The 18,013-nt window shown below is 36.4% G+C and overlaps 1 protein-coding gene across 1 annotated transcript in view; it reads right to left on the bottom strand.

The window, feature by feature from the left end:
* The window catches only part of LOC104614422 (cGMP-specific 3',5'-cyclic phosphodiesterase-like), a gene marked incomplete at its 3' end in the record, with an annotated part of 32,179 nt that extends 23,095 nt beyond the window's left edge, over positions 1–9,084 (bottom strand). Inside the window, exons 1-3 of the mRNA XM_010287536.1 lie at positions 9,053–9,084; positions 4,551–5,133; positions 2,941–3,030 (exon numbers count right to left, since the gene is read on the bottom strand). Coding sequence (XP_010285838.1) covers positions 2,941–3,030; positions 4,551–5,133; positions 9,053–9,084 — 705 coding nt within the window. The remainder of the gene's footprint in view (positions 1–2,940; positions 3,031–4,550; positions 5,134–9,052) is intronic.
* Positions 9,085–18,013: the final 8,929 nt, after the last annotated feature.

Raw genomic sequence — 18,013 nt, forward strand, 5'->3', positions numbered from 1 at the left:
ATGATTAAATTATTTCACTTAGAACCATTTTGTTACTCTTTTTAAGTAGAACACAGTTCGGGTTACCCAAGGCCTTTCTTCCTCACGTTTTCTTCAATGGTGGTAACCAGCAAATGATACAGCCTTGCATGCCAGAAAGCATCATGTGGCAATACTTTTGTCATATGATGGGATGGAAAGAATTTCTGTTTAGTTATTAGAGAGTGTGCAGCGGGAGTTTACAGATATCAGATCTTTGTTCAAAGCCCCTGAAGTCAGATGCAAAGCTCGGTCAGTTTGCATTTGTAATTTTTCATGGGAAAATGAGAACTCTTCATAAAGCTAGCACTATACAAGCCTCTATGACATGATCTTAAAGGACATAATCAGCAGAATGTTTCTGTGGCATTTCTGTTGGCAAGAATAGTTTGAAAAGGGGATTGAGAAAATTTCTTTTACTATTAAGTGAATATAATTCCATTCTTCATGCACATCTCTGCAGAGGTAAAGTCCTCTTATTGCAGTGCTTTTATCTCATTGTTACTAGTTCCTGGGTCTTTTTTATGAGCTCTTCAGTGAATCAGACTGTTTTCTTCTTTTCATCTATGTAATTTCTTACTCACTGTTATTTTTAGGTGAAACTTTGGTTTCTCACATGCCTCATGGAAATATAGGCAAATGTGAAAAACATCTACTGGAAAAATCTCCATACTTCAGGAGGCCCAAAGGATTTAATAATCAGCATGAGATTTTCTTTATGAGATTACTGACTCTTTTGTTTTAAAAATATAGTACTAATACTAAACAAACAAGCAGAAAACCCCAGTTGCTTCTCTTTCTCAGTGTTTATTTTTGGATGTCTTCCAGAATCGTCTTTTGACTGTGGTCGCTGACATCCTGGGCTAAGGCAGCATTCACTATCCTCAATATTACTAGAGGGGCTTTGGGGATTTAAAAATTTTATTTATGTTTTTTAACAGGGAGGAGCCAGTATTCTGGTTTTGTTGTTTTGTGTTTTTTTCAAAAAAGAAAAAGCAGCAGAATGCAAATGGCAAATTAAAGACTGATTCACTGGTTCCAACATCTGACCAAAAATATGTCAGCCATGTGTTATGGTGAGAGGGGGATAAACCCTCTGGTAGAGACTTTAAAATCAGAAAAAAAGTACAAAGTGCCATTCTTTCCTGTAAGAAATTTTGTAGTTTAGCCCCTTGAAATTATTGCATATGAGTAGAGTGTAACACTCTCCTCAAACTTCAGGTTGGCTGAACTTTTCAAAATAAACAAATTTCTGCTTCACTTCCACTTGCTGATGCACTTAGGAGTAGAAAGCTAGCTGAAGATACGGCCAATTGCAGGTTTATTCAGCCTGTAAGTCATGGCGTATTGGACCAACAGACTACAGTTCTTATTCCTTCCCCACCTACTTCTCACCCTACCCGGTGAGAAGTAAGCATTTTCACACTCCCTGGCCAGCAAGACTTTGTAATTAATTTCTCATCCCAGTTATGCAGAGCATAGAATGTTTTCCATTCAACAAAAAGAAAATGGCATGGCTTGCGTGAAATTTAAAGCCTTGCATCAGCCTGACATGGACCACTGGTCCCTGACAGCTCTTCACACAACATCTGCTTTGCTCATCAGCTGGCCCAAGGCCAGCAGTGGCCTTAGAAAGGGGAAGACTTTTAAGTGGGAGTGGGAGTAGGAGAGGATCAAGTGCTGTCCTTGGAAGAAAAAACATTTAAACCAAACTTAGCAGTAGGTGAAGAAAGGAAATCCTGGCTGATCATCTGGGTCCACTACAGTAAGATTCAACAAACAAGTTAAATCAAGAGTTTAATCAATTCATTTAATGAGAAAAAGGTTCAGTGCAGTAAGAGTCAAGGTAACATATTCCGTAAGAGCAGTAAAAGATGGAAGAGCAAGAAAAAGAAGGTATTATGTCTTCAAACCAATCTTGGCAGCACTTCCTTTTGGAACTTGAGCTTTCTGGAAGCAAACTATAAATACTCTGAAAAAGAAAGGAATTACAGGAGAGAAAATCTCCATCTTAGGAGAGGAGGTCTGACACATATAGAGCGCCTTACACTTTGTGAGCATTCTAAGAGCTGGTGATGTGGCTGAAGGCTACAACATGCAGGATCAAAAAACCCCAAACTTGCTTCACTTACTCCCTAAGCAAAGCAGTGGACCACACTTTTTTTCCATTCCTTGGCTTTCATTGACTTTATTGAATTCACTCTTCAACTTCTCAGCGCAAGAAGATATCATTAGTCCATAACAAGAATTATCCCTACTGAAGTAGCATCAGACAGGAAGAGGGAACTTCTGTGAGAAGACGCATGGATGGGAAATATGTACAAGAGTTCAATAAGCAGATTCACTTTGTTTAAAATTAGGAATGACTTAAGCTATGTGACTTGTGGATGACTTTTCTGAATCACATTGACACCATGTGTTTTTCAATGCCTGATGTTAAGCACTTAACATGTTTCTTATTTTATTACTTATGAGCTGAGTTAATAGAATGTAAAAAATCAGCCTTTTAGACAATGATAATACCCAGTTTGTGTCCTCTGAAGAAAATAATGTAGATACAAGCTAAGCTGAAGTACAGTAACTCTTAATTGCAATCTGAGCAGGCACTGACATAGACCAGTAAGTGTGCAGAGAACTTTAATGTTGACAGATGCTTAGTGCAGGAACTGGGAACAGCACTTCTAGAGTTAAATATGTATATTTCTGCTTCTGCATCTGGGATTAAACTCTTCTTGACAATTCCCTTTGGCTTACATTACTGAACTAGATAAGATAAAATTAAAGTCCAAGCAAACATAAGCAGTCTTTAAAAAAAGATATGGTTTTATACTGTAAGATAATAACTGTCAGCTAATAAAAGTTTGAAGCGTTAGCATAGCTGGAAACAGTATTACATGAAGTGATCCCAATACTGCAACTTACCTCTTCCCTATGATTCTTTATTGGCATACAGAGAATACTCTGAGTCTTATACCCTGTGATCTGGTCAACTTCTGCATTGAATCTTGGATCCTGATACAAGAAAAAAAAACACAATTATTTGACTACTTGCCTAAAGACCAGTTCTTTTTCCTCTCTGTTTTAAAGGTTAAGCAAAGCCAGTATTTGACTTAACCGTTACCCAGGATAACAAAGGTTCCATTACTAGCTATGTAATTATATAAAGTTGTTACTATCAATGTGTTAAAACAACAACAAAAAAGCAGTTATGTGGAATATGAGTGCCTGTGGATAAATACAACTGCCAGAAAGAACAAAAAAACACCAAATCCTAAAAGGAGCCTTTCTTGAGCCTAGACATCATTATAATAAATGTATACCATCCCTAGTATCGCTTTTATCATCAAGAAGAAATTACAGAAATATACTGGAAGACATATAGCCACAGAAGAACAAAGTTTCATGAATGTGATTAGTGTTTTTGCTTTTACCAGAGGTTGCTTGTGTCATTTTTTCAGCTGACTATTGTTATAAAACTCTGATTTTTTAAAAATCTTACTTAAGGAAATCAGACTATTTTTAAAAGGCTGCTGTTCTTTTTCTAATACTTGGTTTCAAATTGAGCATGATGGACTCAATTCAAGAATGAACTTTTAAATTATAAGAACAGCTGATGTCCTCCTGGAAATCAGGAAATACTAAGCAAATGTTTAGACATTTTCTGAGGCAGCAAACAAGTGTTTGTTGAAAATGAAACCATATGAAATCAAACCACTCTTTTTTGCTTCTGAAAAAAATCTACTCAGTAATGTTACTTAATTCTGTAAACATGCTCAGATTAATTGAAAGATGATCAATCAGAAGCAGTAATTTTCAGCTCTGCATGCCTTTAGTAATTAGTTAATCAGTTAAGTAATTCAATAAAATTTACATCATCCCTAAATTCAAAGCACAAAATCAGCATATCCAAAGAGCCTGGAAGGAAGAGATGTCCTCTCCCAGTGCTGGATTCTCTGCCTTTTTTCATCCGGCCTTGTATTAAATAACTCAAATGGCAGAGTATCATTTCATTTGGGAGACCTCTATACAGTTCAAACCCTCATCCCGTTCTTGTTCATTCAGCTGCTACTCTTTGTGCCTTAGATATGATAAAATCCTCCGAAGTATTTTTAGTCACAGAACTCCAGTTTTGCAATGGCATTCACAGTTTCACTCATTTTGGTGCAGAAGTATCTTACATCTTTATACAAGTAGAAATTTAAACATTTAAGTGTCCAAAGCTAGAAATGCAAATACTGGTGTGCATATAGCTGGTTAAGATGGGTCTGATACCTGACTGCTTAATGTCAAACTTACATAATTTATTTTCATGTCAGTATTCCTCTAACATTAGTCATAGCTCCATGCTTCTGGATACACAGGTATCTGTAATACATGTATTATAACCAAAACCATGGTGTCAGGTTTACATCTTGACTGGCTTAAGTCAATATATCTACAAGTACATATACTAAAATGGCAATATTACAACAGCTGATAATATGGCTTTTCCTTTTTTCAAGAATCATTCAAGATAAATTTTTTTGGTTTACCTCATACGCATTCTTGATGTTCAGAGGCTGGCCTATAGCTGCTACATGACCCACAATGCCCTTGTTCCATTCCAGGCGAATGCAGTTGTTGGAAGCTTCTTCCAGGGTAGAGCCTTCTGCCACATCAAAAAGCCTGCTTACAAGAAACTTCTCATTAGAGCTATCCTCACAGACCAAGAACAGGGAATAGCGATCAGCTGCTATAAGCTCATGGATATGTAGGAAAATTTTATGGCAAAGTGCTGTGACATCTAAGTGACTAGAAATATCTTTCACAAGTTCTAATAGTCTTGAGCATTGATCCCCTGCACTGGTCTCAATCCTTGGAGATTGCAGAGGCATCTGTTCCTTCTTTTCAGAGCCGGAGAGGAAGCTCACTGCTCCCACTGAGTCCTTGACAAAAATAGGCCTTAAGGGTCTGTCAAATTCAGAAGCAGAGATTTTCCTCACTGGTGTCCCAGAGTTGGTGGTCTCAGCACAGGCAGGCTGGTGACAAGCGCAGGATTCACTCTGGGACTTGCTTCCCTCCTTGCAGACTGGGATGGTATGAACTCTCTCAGCAAACCATGCATTAACCATTTCTCTGTAAAACAAAAATAAAACCACAATGAATAAGTTGAAAATCCTCAGGAACTAATACATATTTGAAGAGGACACTGCAAAGAGGATAGCTTTAAACCTTTTCATACAGTGGACATGAGTGCACCTTCAGTGCTCCTCCTCTGTATCAACATTCTTCAGTTTCACACAGCACTTAGCCTAGATTAAGCAGTAATGTTTTATGCCCCATAAAAAGGAAGCTATTTCTGCCTGAAGGAAATACCTGAACGGAGCAGAGGAAGACTGCTTATGCTGTGTCTTTCAGAATATAGAAGATCATAAGTTTACACCATAATTTTGTGCTTGAAAAGTTCTGGTCCTTCCCATTCCTAAGATTTTAATTTCTTTATAAGATGTATATATATTCATATGAAGACAAAACTTTCTGTTTTATTTCTGTTTTTCTAGACCATTTCTAAATTTTAAAAAGACAATTCTGAACTTTCATTCTCGTTTGTCAAATCACCTGCAGCCCCTCCTATTTTTGTTGCCTATACACTATTTTTAAGTTAACTTCCCCTGCTCTATAAGAGTTAATGAAAAAATGCTGTTTTGACTCAAAGCACAAAAGTTTTCCTTAAAAACTGTCAGAAAGAAACATGAATATTTCTAATTCAATCCCCTTCAAAATAATGAAAAGAGAGACTGTTTTCAGGCATCTCTCCTATTTCCTTTCCTTGGAGATGAAACCCATTGCCTAACTCAACCCAAAATACTGAATACCCCCAAGATTATATTTTTGAAGTTTACCATTAATTAAAAAATGTCATGCATCTCTAGTATTTAACTGTGTTTCTCAAATTAACTTAGCACTAGAATGTTAACCATAATAATGTCTTCTCTAAATACAGCGTATCTTGAATTATCCATAAGCACATGTATCATCGAGTATACTTTTCCTGATCACTATAATATTTTCTTGTCCAAAATCTGTTGGTTTTGTTGTTGTTTTTTAAATATAGGGCTTTTTATTTCATTTACTCAGTGCTGAGAATTCCTCACACCACATGATCTACTCTCAGAAGAAATGTTTTTCTTCTGAATTACATAACGTATGGGCCTATGAACAGCAAAAATCGTATTAAAAAGTATGATCTTTTGGAAACCTTTCATGGTGGTCATGTTTTAAATTTGGGATATTTTTTATTTGCTCAGCAGACCACAGGAATTTCAAGAGTGAAGCTGAATGAAACCATGGAAATTAGTCAGGTTAGTCAGCCGCTGATCGGTTACGTGCATCAGTATACGTTAAATATGAAAAGTACTGTACATGGCCTTTTCTTCCTTACAGAACAGCTTCATCTATGTTGTAGAACGCAATACTGCAAGTGTAATTAACCATTAATTCGAAGTAAAGTAAACAATTAAAGTCCGTTAGTATTATTTTTATTAGCAAGCAATCCACAACAGAAAACTTATTTGTCTTCTGTTAGAAAGGTTTGAAAGAGTTTTTCAGATTTTGCAATCACGTATCTTTTGGAGACCTCAACTGTAGGCAAACATGCTATGAAAAATTGAATTTACTTAGGAAATAGTGTGAGTGTGAAGGGAGCACCTGGGCAAAAGAAAGTCATTATGTCACGGTACCCGTTCCACTTCAGTGAGAGCTGCCTGGTAATTTTTTTCCCCTCAAAAAAACTATGTCTGACTGAGTTAAATACCACTCAGTGTAGCACTGTAAAACCAAATTCTTCTCTTATTCACACCAGTGCAACACCAAATAAATGGATGATAGACTATTCTCTTTTGGCTTCTGTCTGTGTACTGCAGTCCCGCTCATGCAAAACCTTATATACATGTTTAATATCATTTATAGCCCCGGTGATCTTCAGGGCTGAATGGTCAGTGTTGGTCACACAGGACATCTGTGTCTCTTCTGACGATGATAGTCCAAAACCACTGAATGAAAGTCATACACAATTAAGGCAGTGGGAGTTTTGCCTCTGAGTTCCACAGAGCTAGGACTTCATTCAGTGTTTTTACATTTTCCATGAAGTTTCCGGAACAATGCTTGCTGTAGCAATAATATACTTCAGTCAACATCTATTATAAATTTCTCAGCAATCTAAAGTTATTCAAAATACTGGAAACACGGTGCCAGAGAGCACAATGAAATTCCATTGTTATTCTGAGAGAGTTTTGGTTCACTGCTTAGCTACTTATTTTTAAAGGAAGTAAGCTCTGCTTTTTAAGTGTACTAATAAAAACTTCCTATGATCCTTATTTATTACAGCAGTGATACATATTTTTTTGTGGAGTTACCTCATCCAAATGTTTCTTGCAGTGAAGAAACATAAAGAACCGTTAATACATTATTAGAACTTTGACTTTAAGAAGATTACTTTACAATACTTAAACAGGATAAGTATTAAATATGGGAGCTGTGACCATGTATAACTGAAACGCATAACAGAATTTGCATAGGGCAGTATCACATTTGCAAAAGCTGCTTCAATGACAGTCAAAATAAGAAGCTAGCATTTGATCACATTTGGAATTTTCATTTATTAAACTGAATGAGAAAACAGAATAAAAATTTGTGATGAAAATGACCAAAAGTATTCTTAAGAAAAATAAAAAGTATAAAATGCAAAATTTGTAACTAAACCCAGTGCAACCTCTAAAATCAGCACTGATAACTCTGTCATCATATGAGTTATAGGTGGGATCTTTTTTGTTTTACTCTAATCTCCTCATGAAAAGAAATTACTTGGAAATTTTAGCATTTTTCTTAACAAAACTGTGCATCTAGCACTAAAGCTGCAGAAAAGAACCTGAAAATGTGAGCTGGGTGCATTTAAAGTCTCAGACACAGGAAGGGAGATACAGAATAATAAATAGTTTTAAAAGAAGGCTTGCGATTTGACCCAGTTTCATGATTGTGTCTGCTGACTTGATTTTTGATCATCGAGGACTGGCATTAATGTAAAATAAGATTTAAAAGTACCTGTAGTAACCTTTTATCAAATGGAGAGCGTTCTTAAACTAGCAAGTGAATAGGTATAAGAAGCAGTGCACTTCGTCTAGGCATGTTTGAAAATGCACAGGTGTGAACCTGTACTATTGCTGAGTGACAGCAATTTGTAGAGCAGTCTGATTCACTGCTTATTTACGCATGAGGAAAGAAGAATATAAAATTCTATCATTTTACCTAGCTCTGTTTTACACTGAATTTACACGCGATGTGTTGATATAAGATACAAGGCAGAGAAAGAATCAGGTACTCTTTGCGGACAAAGCAAAAGCTAAAGCAGAAATTTGGTTTATCAGTTGAAACCTAACATTTTATTTATTCTGGAGTGTTTTGTAATTATGTCCCCGGCCTTAATGGTGTAGTAATAATAATAATCAGTAAGAACAATGTATTCTGAATTCTAGTATCAGTTCGCAAACTGTGGCCATGAGATAATTAGTTTTTACCTTCTTGCCTTTTTACTATGTAAAATAAGCTTTCATTCTCTATCTTATGGATGTTATTGAGGTTACAGAACATACCTGTAAAATCTCTCACATGAAATTAATTACATTTCTTTAATAAGAACTGACTACTTGCTAGGTATCTGCACTATTTATGAAGCACTTTGGCATTGAACAGAACTATATGTGGAGCTGCATAATTATGAGTAACACGTTCCTGTCCCCTTTAATGTCTCTTAGGTGATGGTCCAATAACTTGCCAACATAGTGTGCAATTCTCAAAAAGCTCTGTAGGTTAACAACACCACCACCACCACATCCTTAACTATACTGTTTAAAGCAAGGTTTTCAACTTCAAATCAATTAGGCATTTTTATTTGGGCAACAGGAAAGCCATTCAGATTCAGCTGAAATAAGAACAGTGTTCACTGACCTTTACTGAATGCCTCTTCTAACAAGGAAACTATTTAGCTCCTTTTACTCACACAGTTAAACACATGGGTGGAAGAACTAGCATTTCACATTAACTGATGTATTCTACCTCTATTTAAAATCTATCAGACAACATTTGCTTGTTGACACTCAATCCTATTTAACAATGCATGACAAGAGTATTATCACTAACACAACTACTTTCTCAGAACAGAATTAGCTCAACAGATATCCAATACCAGAAACATACTGAACCACAAGTGAGGTTACTAGAAATTAGTAACAAGTGCTATGTATGATTAAGATGTCATTTTGAAAGGACTACAGGAAAAAATAAACACTTGTGACTACTTGATTACAATGAATAATCTTTAGTAAGCACGGGTATTGTCAAGAATTGATTGTAATGACAAGACCCTTGCTGTCAAAGTAAGTTTAAAAGTTGCAGGAGTGTATGAAACAGGAGCAGATACTGATCTGTAGTGACCTACAAAGGTAGTTAAAACCAATGCAATGTCTCCTTCCCAGCATGGCAATCACTGCATGTTGAGGAGTTACAGACATCAGCATCCATTCCTCATGAGGTGCACGCATCCTTTACTACACTATGATCCTTTACTGCAGTATGAGCCTCCACTCAAGAAAGCTATAATTTATCCCAGAGTCTTATTCAAAATAGTTGAATATTAAGTAACTATTTTTCAGTCATTCTATCAGCCAAATCCAGTCTTTCCTCTATAAAACACAATTTCAAAGCAGGATGACAACAGTGACTGCTGAATTTGGCTGGTGACCTTATCTGCAGATGACAAAATTGGAAGGGAATTTTGAAGAGAGAGGGATGAGAAGGGGCTGAAAATACAATGGCAGGTAAAACATTTGAAGAAAAAAATTGTGTGATCCTCCCCTCTATAATCACTTGTATACAAGTACACATTATCTGCTTACATGAGAACTCAGGAACTTCAAAGGAATTAAGACTCTTTGGCCCTGATTTGTTAAACACTGTACAGAAAGTAGACTTCTCCCTAAAGCAAGAAGTTTTCAATATAAGTAGGCAACAAAAATAGAAAATCACTGGGTGAGAAAACATAGGCATAAGGAAGCGACATGGCTTGAGCCAGGTCATACAGTAGGGCACAAGCAGACCTGAAGACAACCTCAGGTCTAAGACCTGAAGAGAACCTTGCTTCATTTCCCATGCTGTATGTATCAAACTATGCTGACCTGACACTAATTACTATTCTGCTTATACACTGGAAATATTAAATAATTTATTGTACCCATCTTTGCTTCATTGTGATTATCTTCAAAATACACAGCATACGTTAAAAAGAAAAAACCCCAAACAGTTAAGATGTTTACAGAGTAACAGCCAGATTATAATTGTCTTGCTCACACATGTAACCATGCTACACATGCAAGACCATACCAGCGTGACCATTCAGCAAGTATTTGGTACCTTTGGACAAAATGCGCTAAAACAGAGCACGAAAGTAATACCAAGATGCAACAATGACAGTATACTGCATCTTACTTATCTTGCACAAAGAATGCATAATAATTACTGCACCATAAAAGCAATGAGTGATGAGTAGCTTTCAGTGAAACAACAAATAATTCCCCATTTTCTCTGTGCTCATAAATCTTTCATATATAAAATGTGTCATCTTTGAGTAGTTGTGTGGACTGCTTTGCTAATTTCTCATTCAAACCGGCAGTTACTGATAACACACTTCAGGAGAGGGATTCAATCCAAACCTGCCTACTAGAGAGTGCCAGCTTTCAAGTATCTGAATTCCTGTGGCCTAATTCTGCTAGTGTTGAAATCAACAATATTTCAAGCCAAGCTTCACAACTATTTTCTGAATTGCCTTCCTTAAAATAACCAGTAGATGTCTTCAAATTTCTTTCCTGCATCTTGACATAATTTAGACATAGAAATAATTTAAAGCATTAGCAACTAGTCAGTTTTAACAAATGAGTTTTAAAGTCAAAGTCAGTTGGATATTATACTAGCTTTCCCATTTTATTTCCAATACTTCCTATTTCACAATCATGTTCTAAGTGGTTTTGTCTCCTTTCTGGCCATGGAAAGACTTAAATAAACTGTATAAGGTCTCACTAGATGGAAACAGTAAACTGATTGTAAAAGAAGTGTTTTCAAACTAACTAAAAAAGTAGATTGGCAAAGATAATAGTTGTTTTTCCTTAAACACTTTCCAATAGTAGTTACTAGAGATACTATTTCTAACAGTGGTAGGCAAAAAATTTTTTAAGACAAAACATGACTTAAAGTCGGCACCAACTTTTTGGCACAACTCAGTCAAATAGAAAAGTATAGATTTAACTTTAAACACATTAAGTGGCCTGACTGACTTCTGTTTGAATACAGATGTAAATTAAGAACTCTAATTCTTGATTCAAACCATGCTCATGAAAGAGTGAAATAACAACCTTTTAGAACTATGAAATAATGTAAATCTTGTCTGAATGCTGGTATTATTTTTAAAATAGGAAGCAGAGGTTGCTTTATTATTTGAAGCAAAAGTATTCAAAATGGAGGACTAATACTAACAGGCTATTCTTGGCTATTGTCAAGTTTTCTTTAACAACCAAGCTGCAAGCTTAATTTTTCACAGGAAAGTTTTCCTCCATGGAAGTGACTTTCTATTCACACTATAAAGACAGACAGAATAAATCCTCAGGGACTGAAGGTCAAACTCTAAAACATGACTTTTATTTCTCCTCCAAATGTTTACTTCTTTTTCCAAGCTCAAAAAAATTAAAAATAACTATTTACCTAATGATTTTGTTGTAGAAAGCAACAGACAATGCCAGTGACTTTAGTGAAAAACAGATTAAAAACTTAAGTTCACGTCTGCCTGGAGACCTCACCTAAGTCTTAGGCACCACTTCAGTTCCACTTAAATTCCTAAAATAGGGGTTAAGTAGGACTTAAGTGGTGCAGAGGCTTTGGGATGGCTCTCTGTGCTGCGGTGAGTTCACCATAATGCACAAATAAATGGGAAAATATATATCTTTTACTAAGCAAATAAATTTTGTGGCTATATTTTCAGTGCCAGACCTTATGTGAAATTACAGCCATTGAGTTATTCACATGGGCCATTTCATTAGCACTTCTTTTCTGGCAATATGTAAATAGCTCCTGTTGTATTTAATGCCTTTTCTCTTTTCTCTTCAAGTACATCATATAAATGAGAAAGCATTCCATGTAAATTTATGTAAGTTTCTTTGCGAGTAAGGAAGAGAAAGACTTGTATTCTGTGGTTTTATTGATTATATTTATTTGTTACATTTATTAATTAGTTAATGACAAAAGAAAAATGCTTCCCTTTTAATGGTGAAATGAAAACAGGCAGTAGCATATTAGTTCAAGCCAAGATTGTATTGTCTAAATTTACTGTTTGTAATTCTTGATCTGAGTCATATATTCCCACACAATTCAGCTTTAATCTAGCATTCAAATAAGCATGAACGTAGGCTATGATGTACTTTATTTGATCTGAAGACATCACAGGTGATGTATAATGAATTTTATCCTTTTTCAGAGAGCTAGCACAATGTCTATACACTATAGAAATCTCACTTCAGCTTCAAAATTAGACTGATTGGTATTTTTATTTTATATATAACTCAGAGACGGAATTTCCTCCTCACATGATGATTCTTCAACAGATGTCCAAAACAAAACTTCCATGAACTTCTGAACAATTTGGAAATAAAAGTGTCTCATTTTCTTGACTCCCACAGAGGCAACGTATAACTCAGCTCCACTTTTCTTCCCAGTTGCCAGAAATTTGACCCTGTTACCTAAAGTCTGCCTAGTAAGAGCAAAAAAATGGAAATGAGATTTCAAATGCCTATTTGGCATTATCAAAAGTACTGTAATCTGATAATAAAGTTATCCTGAAACGAAAGAAGGCAAAAAGAGATGTTAACCGTTAAAGTAGTTCACCCCATCTTATTTTCTACCTGTCCTGTAAGGTTTACCAGTTGTATTTTAATTAATGTATTATGCATGCCCATTTGTTTCTTTATTACCTAGGGCAAACGGTACGTAGTAAAAGCACATTCTCCCTGTAGCTGCTCAGTACTATCTGCTGACTAATTTATCTTCACATCAAAGATTCTGTGTAGGAGTTCAGGTTATAGCTTTTTGGGAGTTGAAGATGTAAATTGTGAGTAAGTGATTGCTTATTGTTTCTCAAATGACAGTTTCTTCAGTCTGCGGTAATTGCTGTTTTAGACATTGTTTCCAAAATACGCCGGCAGACACCTAGCTTTATTTCCAAGAATAAATGCCAAAAATACTTAATCACATTTACAACTTCATGAATGTGGGTAACATTCCTTACCTTCCTGAGGTAGGAATTCTCCTTGAATCAAGAGTTTAAAACATTTTGGGATGATCTTAATACTTTGAAGTTATCAAGAAAGGCATAAGGATATGGATACATTATAAATAAGTGAGAGAACTACAGAGATTATTAAACCAACAAGAGAACTTTCCAAGATTTCATAGAAATCCATTTTTTTCCTGTACTTCGTTTTCAGAAAAGCTCTGTAAACATCCAATAAAACCAAGTAAAGTGGGAAAAAATCTTCTGATCCCTACATTAACACCACTACTTCCTGTGGTTTTCAAGCCATGGTCCAAAGAATCAGTGGGTCTGCAGTCCTCTTGTAAATGCTTTGCATAGGATAACTTAGAAAAGTAAGTCCCCTTTCAGCATATTTGAACAATTCACATAGGATTCTGTGCCTCCACTGGAAACCTGTTAGCGGTCCTTCAATCACAGAAGTTTAAAATCCACTGCCTACTTACTAAGGTCATGTTAGGGATGGATACGGCTCACAGTTGTATATTTTTAGGATTTTTTTTGTATGTCAGTAAGATCTTTTTAAGAAAAAACACAGGCCAAAGCACATTTCAATGCAGAAAATCTTCAACAGCTCTATCTTTGAAAATCTGAATTTTCATACACTTGCTCCAAAAATTAATTTTCTTTCAATTAGAAAAAATTAAGCACACATATATTACCAAACAAAACAATGACATAATGTGTATCACGTATAATACTTACGAGATTAGACATCAAATAACCAGCTCAAAATAAAAGACATTTTTAAAAGCCCTCTAGACACAGAGATTAGAAGGCAAATGTCCTAAATAATTTAGTATTGCAGGCAGCACATTACAAACTGATTGTCCACCAGCCACCAAGAAGAAAAAAAAAAACCCAAGAACTGTACTTGAGTTTTTTCAAAGTAATAAATGTAATTGATATATTCAGGCTGTGCAATGTCTGAATTCCAGCAAAGTACAGTTTCACAGTAAACGCCATTTCTGGAATCCTCAGTGAAGCGCTATGAAGTACCATGCTGTTAGGGACATTTATTTTTCCAAATACAACCCCACCTTAATTCATTTGTAAATATTTCCCAACCCTGCTAATAAGCCAAGAGGTATTTATAACAAAATAATCTTATTTCCAGGGAAACGCATACAGGACTTGTGTTAATAATTTGTATCTATCATGCCATACATTTAGGAAACCAGACAAAAATGACCTGGAACAATGCAGTTGCCTCTAACCGAGAGGAGAATTTTTACTTCGGCTGTTTTGGCAGTCTGCTGCTTCGGATCGCAAAGAGCACTAAGAGAGAATCACTCCCATATTTTTAAGAGTAGGGACAAACAGGAAGTCAGAAATAGAGAAGTATTCCATAGGGGGTTAAAATAACTATGATGTTTGAACACGAAAATGCATGGATTTTTTTTTTAAAGGAACCCAAAAAGATAAAACTTCAGGAAGACAAAAAGGGTAATGAATTCAGATGTAAATGCAGTACAATTTTGCGACAAAAAAGGGTGCAGATTATGCCTTTATAATGTCTAGTTAGAACAATTACTTTTGTAGCAGCAGTCACAAAGAGCCTTTAAGAACAGCATGGGTAAACATAAGACACAACCTTAAAGAAGAACCATTTTATTTCAAAATGTTTCTGCTTTCTGGGAAGCCAGAGTACGATAGGCAATCCTAAAACTTTGAAAGGGGAAAAATAACAAGAGGAGCAAGAAAAAGGGGAATAAAAGATATAGCTTAAATTTAGTAGGAGCTAGGCATTTAGAAACTCTTGAACCCATAAGCGTGCAGTAACAAACTCTCCAGCCAGAAGGTTTGTCAACCAGCACACTGTATCACTAAGTGAACCAAATCCATCTCGTCACTGAGCGTGCTGGTGACACACTTCCCCTTTCCTGTTCTGCACTTTGATCATACTGTAACAACTTCATGGGTAATAGCTATTTATATTATCTCTGTATGCCACTTGTCTCCCTGGTACAAAATAGAGTGATAAATAACTGGATTCTGTAGCTTCCTACTCATGGGATCACAGTTTATTCACATACTCGAAGGAGGGAGCAATTTCAAGCTATTCACCTGGATTACATGCTTGTAGGATTGCAACCTTGCGCTGTACAGGTGGAAGTCAATCAACATAGCTTTATCGCAGCATATGTCAGTCCACCTAGCCATCAAAGACTTGAGAAAGGCAGTAATGTGGCCTGCCTACAGACGCTATCAACCTCAAGGCATTGCAGGATCAAAATACAAGGTGTAAAAGCCATTTATATCTACTTCTCTTCTACAGCACATTTTAGGGGAGAGGAGGAAAGCAGGTGCAAATTTGTTAAGCAGATGACCTGCAGGCCTTCTCCCCAAGAATCCATTATGAACAAAAGTTAATACAAACTAATCATGAATAAAAAAAATTTTCTTTTAAAGTGCCACCTTGCCAGATAATGTGATTTTTATTTAAACCATGAAAACAGATAATAATATCAAACTGACCTATGCAAAATGGAACAAGAGCTTAACTGCTCAATGACTATATGAGATGGTGTGTCTCCGTACTTTAAAAAAAAACCAACAAAACAAATCTGCAGGCATAAGACCACCCAAAGCATTTATTTTATAAGTATTACTTAGACACCTAATTAAAACATTTTTGTGAGAATTACCAAAAGAACTACTGCATAAAACACTATAGAAATTAATTAATTGCAGAGGGAAAAACATATAAATTATTTAATACTTATCATAAAATTGCTAAATTAGGTTCTGATTCAAAGCTCATTATCATCAGTGGAAAGGGCTTTATTACACTGTAATATAGGGTTGAGCTGGTGATCTTTTCCTGTTACTGTGTATAAACATTTGAGAAACAGATACAGAAACTATCTTTATCCATTGTGCCTTGCAAGGTGAAGTAGGATATGCCTCTGTGCTCCACAAGATACCAAATTAACTAACTTCTTGGTCTATTGCTTTTAGGACCTGTGAGGACTCTGGCATATTATGAAGCAGAACTAAAAAATGAGCAGCAGTAAATTAAGATTAGAAAACAGTTGAAACTAGTTGAAGGAATGCTGCTTTACTTGACCGAGTAAATATAATGTTAAGTAACAAAGCATTAACAGCACAGTCTTTGTTCAATGATTGCTGTTGTACAAAGATTCAACTAAAACAAACCACGGCATTAAGTTTTAGGGTTTTTCTCTTTTCAGGCTCTAAATAACACTACAATGTAGAACATTAAAACTTTTTACAAAGTACATCAGCTCTTCCAAACAGCTCAGCTTTACAGGGTATCATTTTAGTGAATAAAATTTGAAGCAACACACAGTCAAGTAACTTGTCATTTGTCTTCTCAAATACAAACTTACATGTAAAAGAGATATTCCTTATTATATAGTTGTAGTTTTCTATTTATACAGTAAGGACCAAAAAAAAACACCAACCAAAAACAAGACAGCAGAGAAGAGAGTTTTGAGACAAATGCAACGTTTCCATCACTTCAAAAACATCACAGAATTGTTGCGAAGCAAGAACTTAAAGCCAACAATTTTTCTGCAAAACCCGCTAGATGCAGAGGCATCGCTGCCATCATGGAGACATGACTGAATTGTATTTTGTGAATTACTGCCTAGTTCAGACCCACACAAACACAAAACTCTATCTCAGCATTAAAAAAAAAAAACAAAAAAAACCCACGACTAGCCAAACCTCTCCATGGGGAAAACAAATCTGACACAGCGGTGACTATTAATTAGCATTCCTATTTGTTCAATACTACTTCCAGTTTGCAAAGGAAGTGTGACAGGCTGAACTAATAAAATGCTACTTCTCAAAGCAGCTACCACCCGATTTCCTGGGCAAACAAGCCACCCCGCAGTTACATACCACGCACTAGTGTTCTGGAGAATGTCGAGGTTAACTGCTTCCATCTATGTATCCTACACCTATGCACAGCCTTTTTTAAAAAATCAACATTTAAAAGACATTTTTAAAGGCTTTTTTATTACTTTTCTGTTAAGTGAACCTAAGGAAGAAGCAGCAGAAGAAAGAGGGCTGCATGACAGATGGTCGCAAGAAAGCAGGTGACCCCTGAAGCTTTCTAGCTTGCTGCGCGTCAATTATTAATGGAGATTTCTCTTCTTACCGCCCCATCCCATGCAGAGAGGAGCAGCAGCAAAACCTCATTCAGAATGGGTCCATCCCTGCTAAGGGGCTCGGGCGAGCGGCAGAGCGCGGCGCTGAGCAGATGGTGCCAGCGGCTGGGCAGCGCGAGAGGAGCGGAGGGAGCGAAGCGAGCCCGCGGAGACGGAGTCCGCGGAACAAACCACCGGACTGACTAACCCCAGCTCTCCAGCAAGTTACACCGTGGGAGCTGCAGATCGCCTGTGCGCTGCATCCCCACGGCTTTGTTTATAGGAAAATATTCAAAATAGAAACCTGACTCCACTTCTAAAAATAGCCGAATTTACTCGATTTCAACTTGAAGTCCCACTGCCGAAGTGTGACAAGGGTGAGCAAATACCTCGTCTTATCGCCGAAAGGCAGCATGTCAAGCCAGGGGGGAAAAAAAGCTCAGACGAGCTCTTCAGCTCTTTACATCGGGTCCTTCGCAAGAACCAGCACCAC

The sequence above is a fragment of the Phaethon lepturus genome, unplaced genomic scaffold (genome assembly GCF_000687285.1).
Source record: "Phaethon lepturus isolate BGI_N335 unplaced genomic scaffold, ASM68728v1 scaffold53585, whole genome shotgun sequence".
NCBI classification, from domain to species: Eukaryota; Metazoa; Chordata; class Aves; order Phaethontiformes; family Phaethontidae; genus Phaethon; species Phaethon lepturus.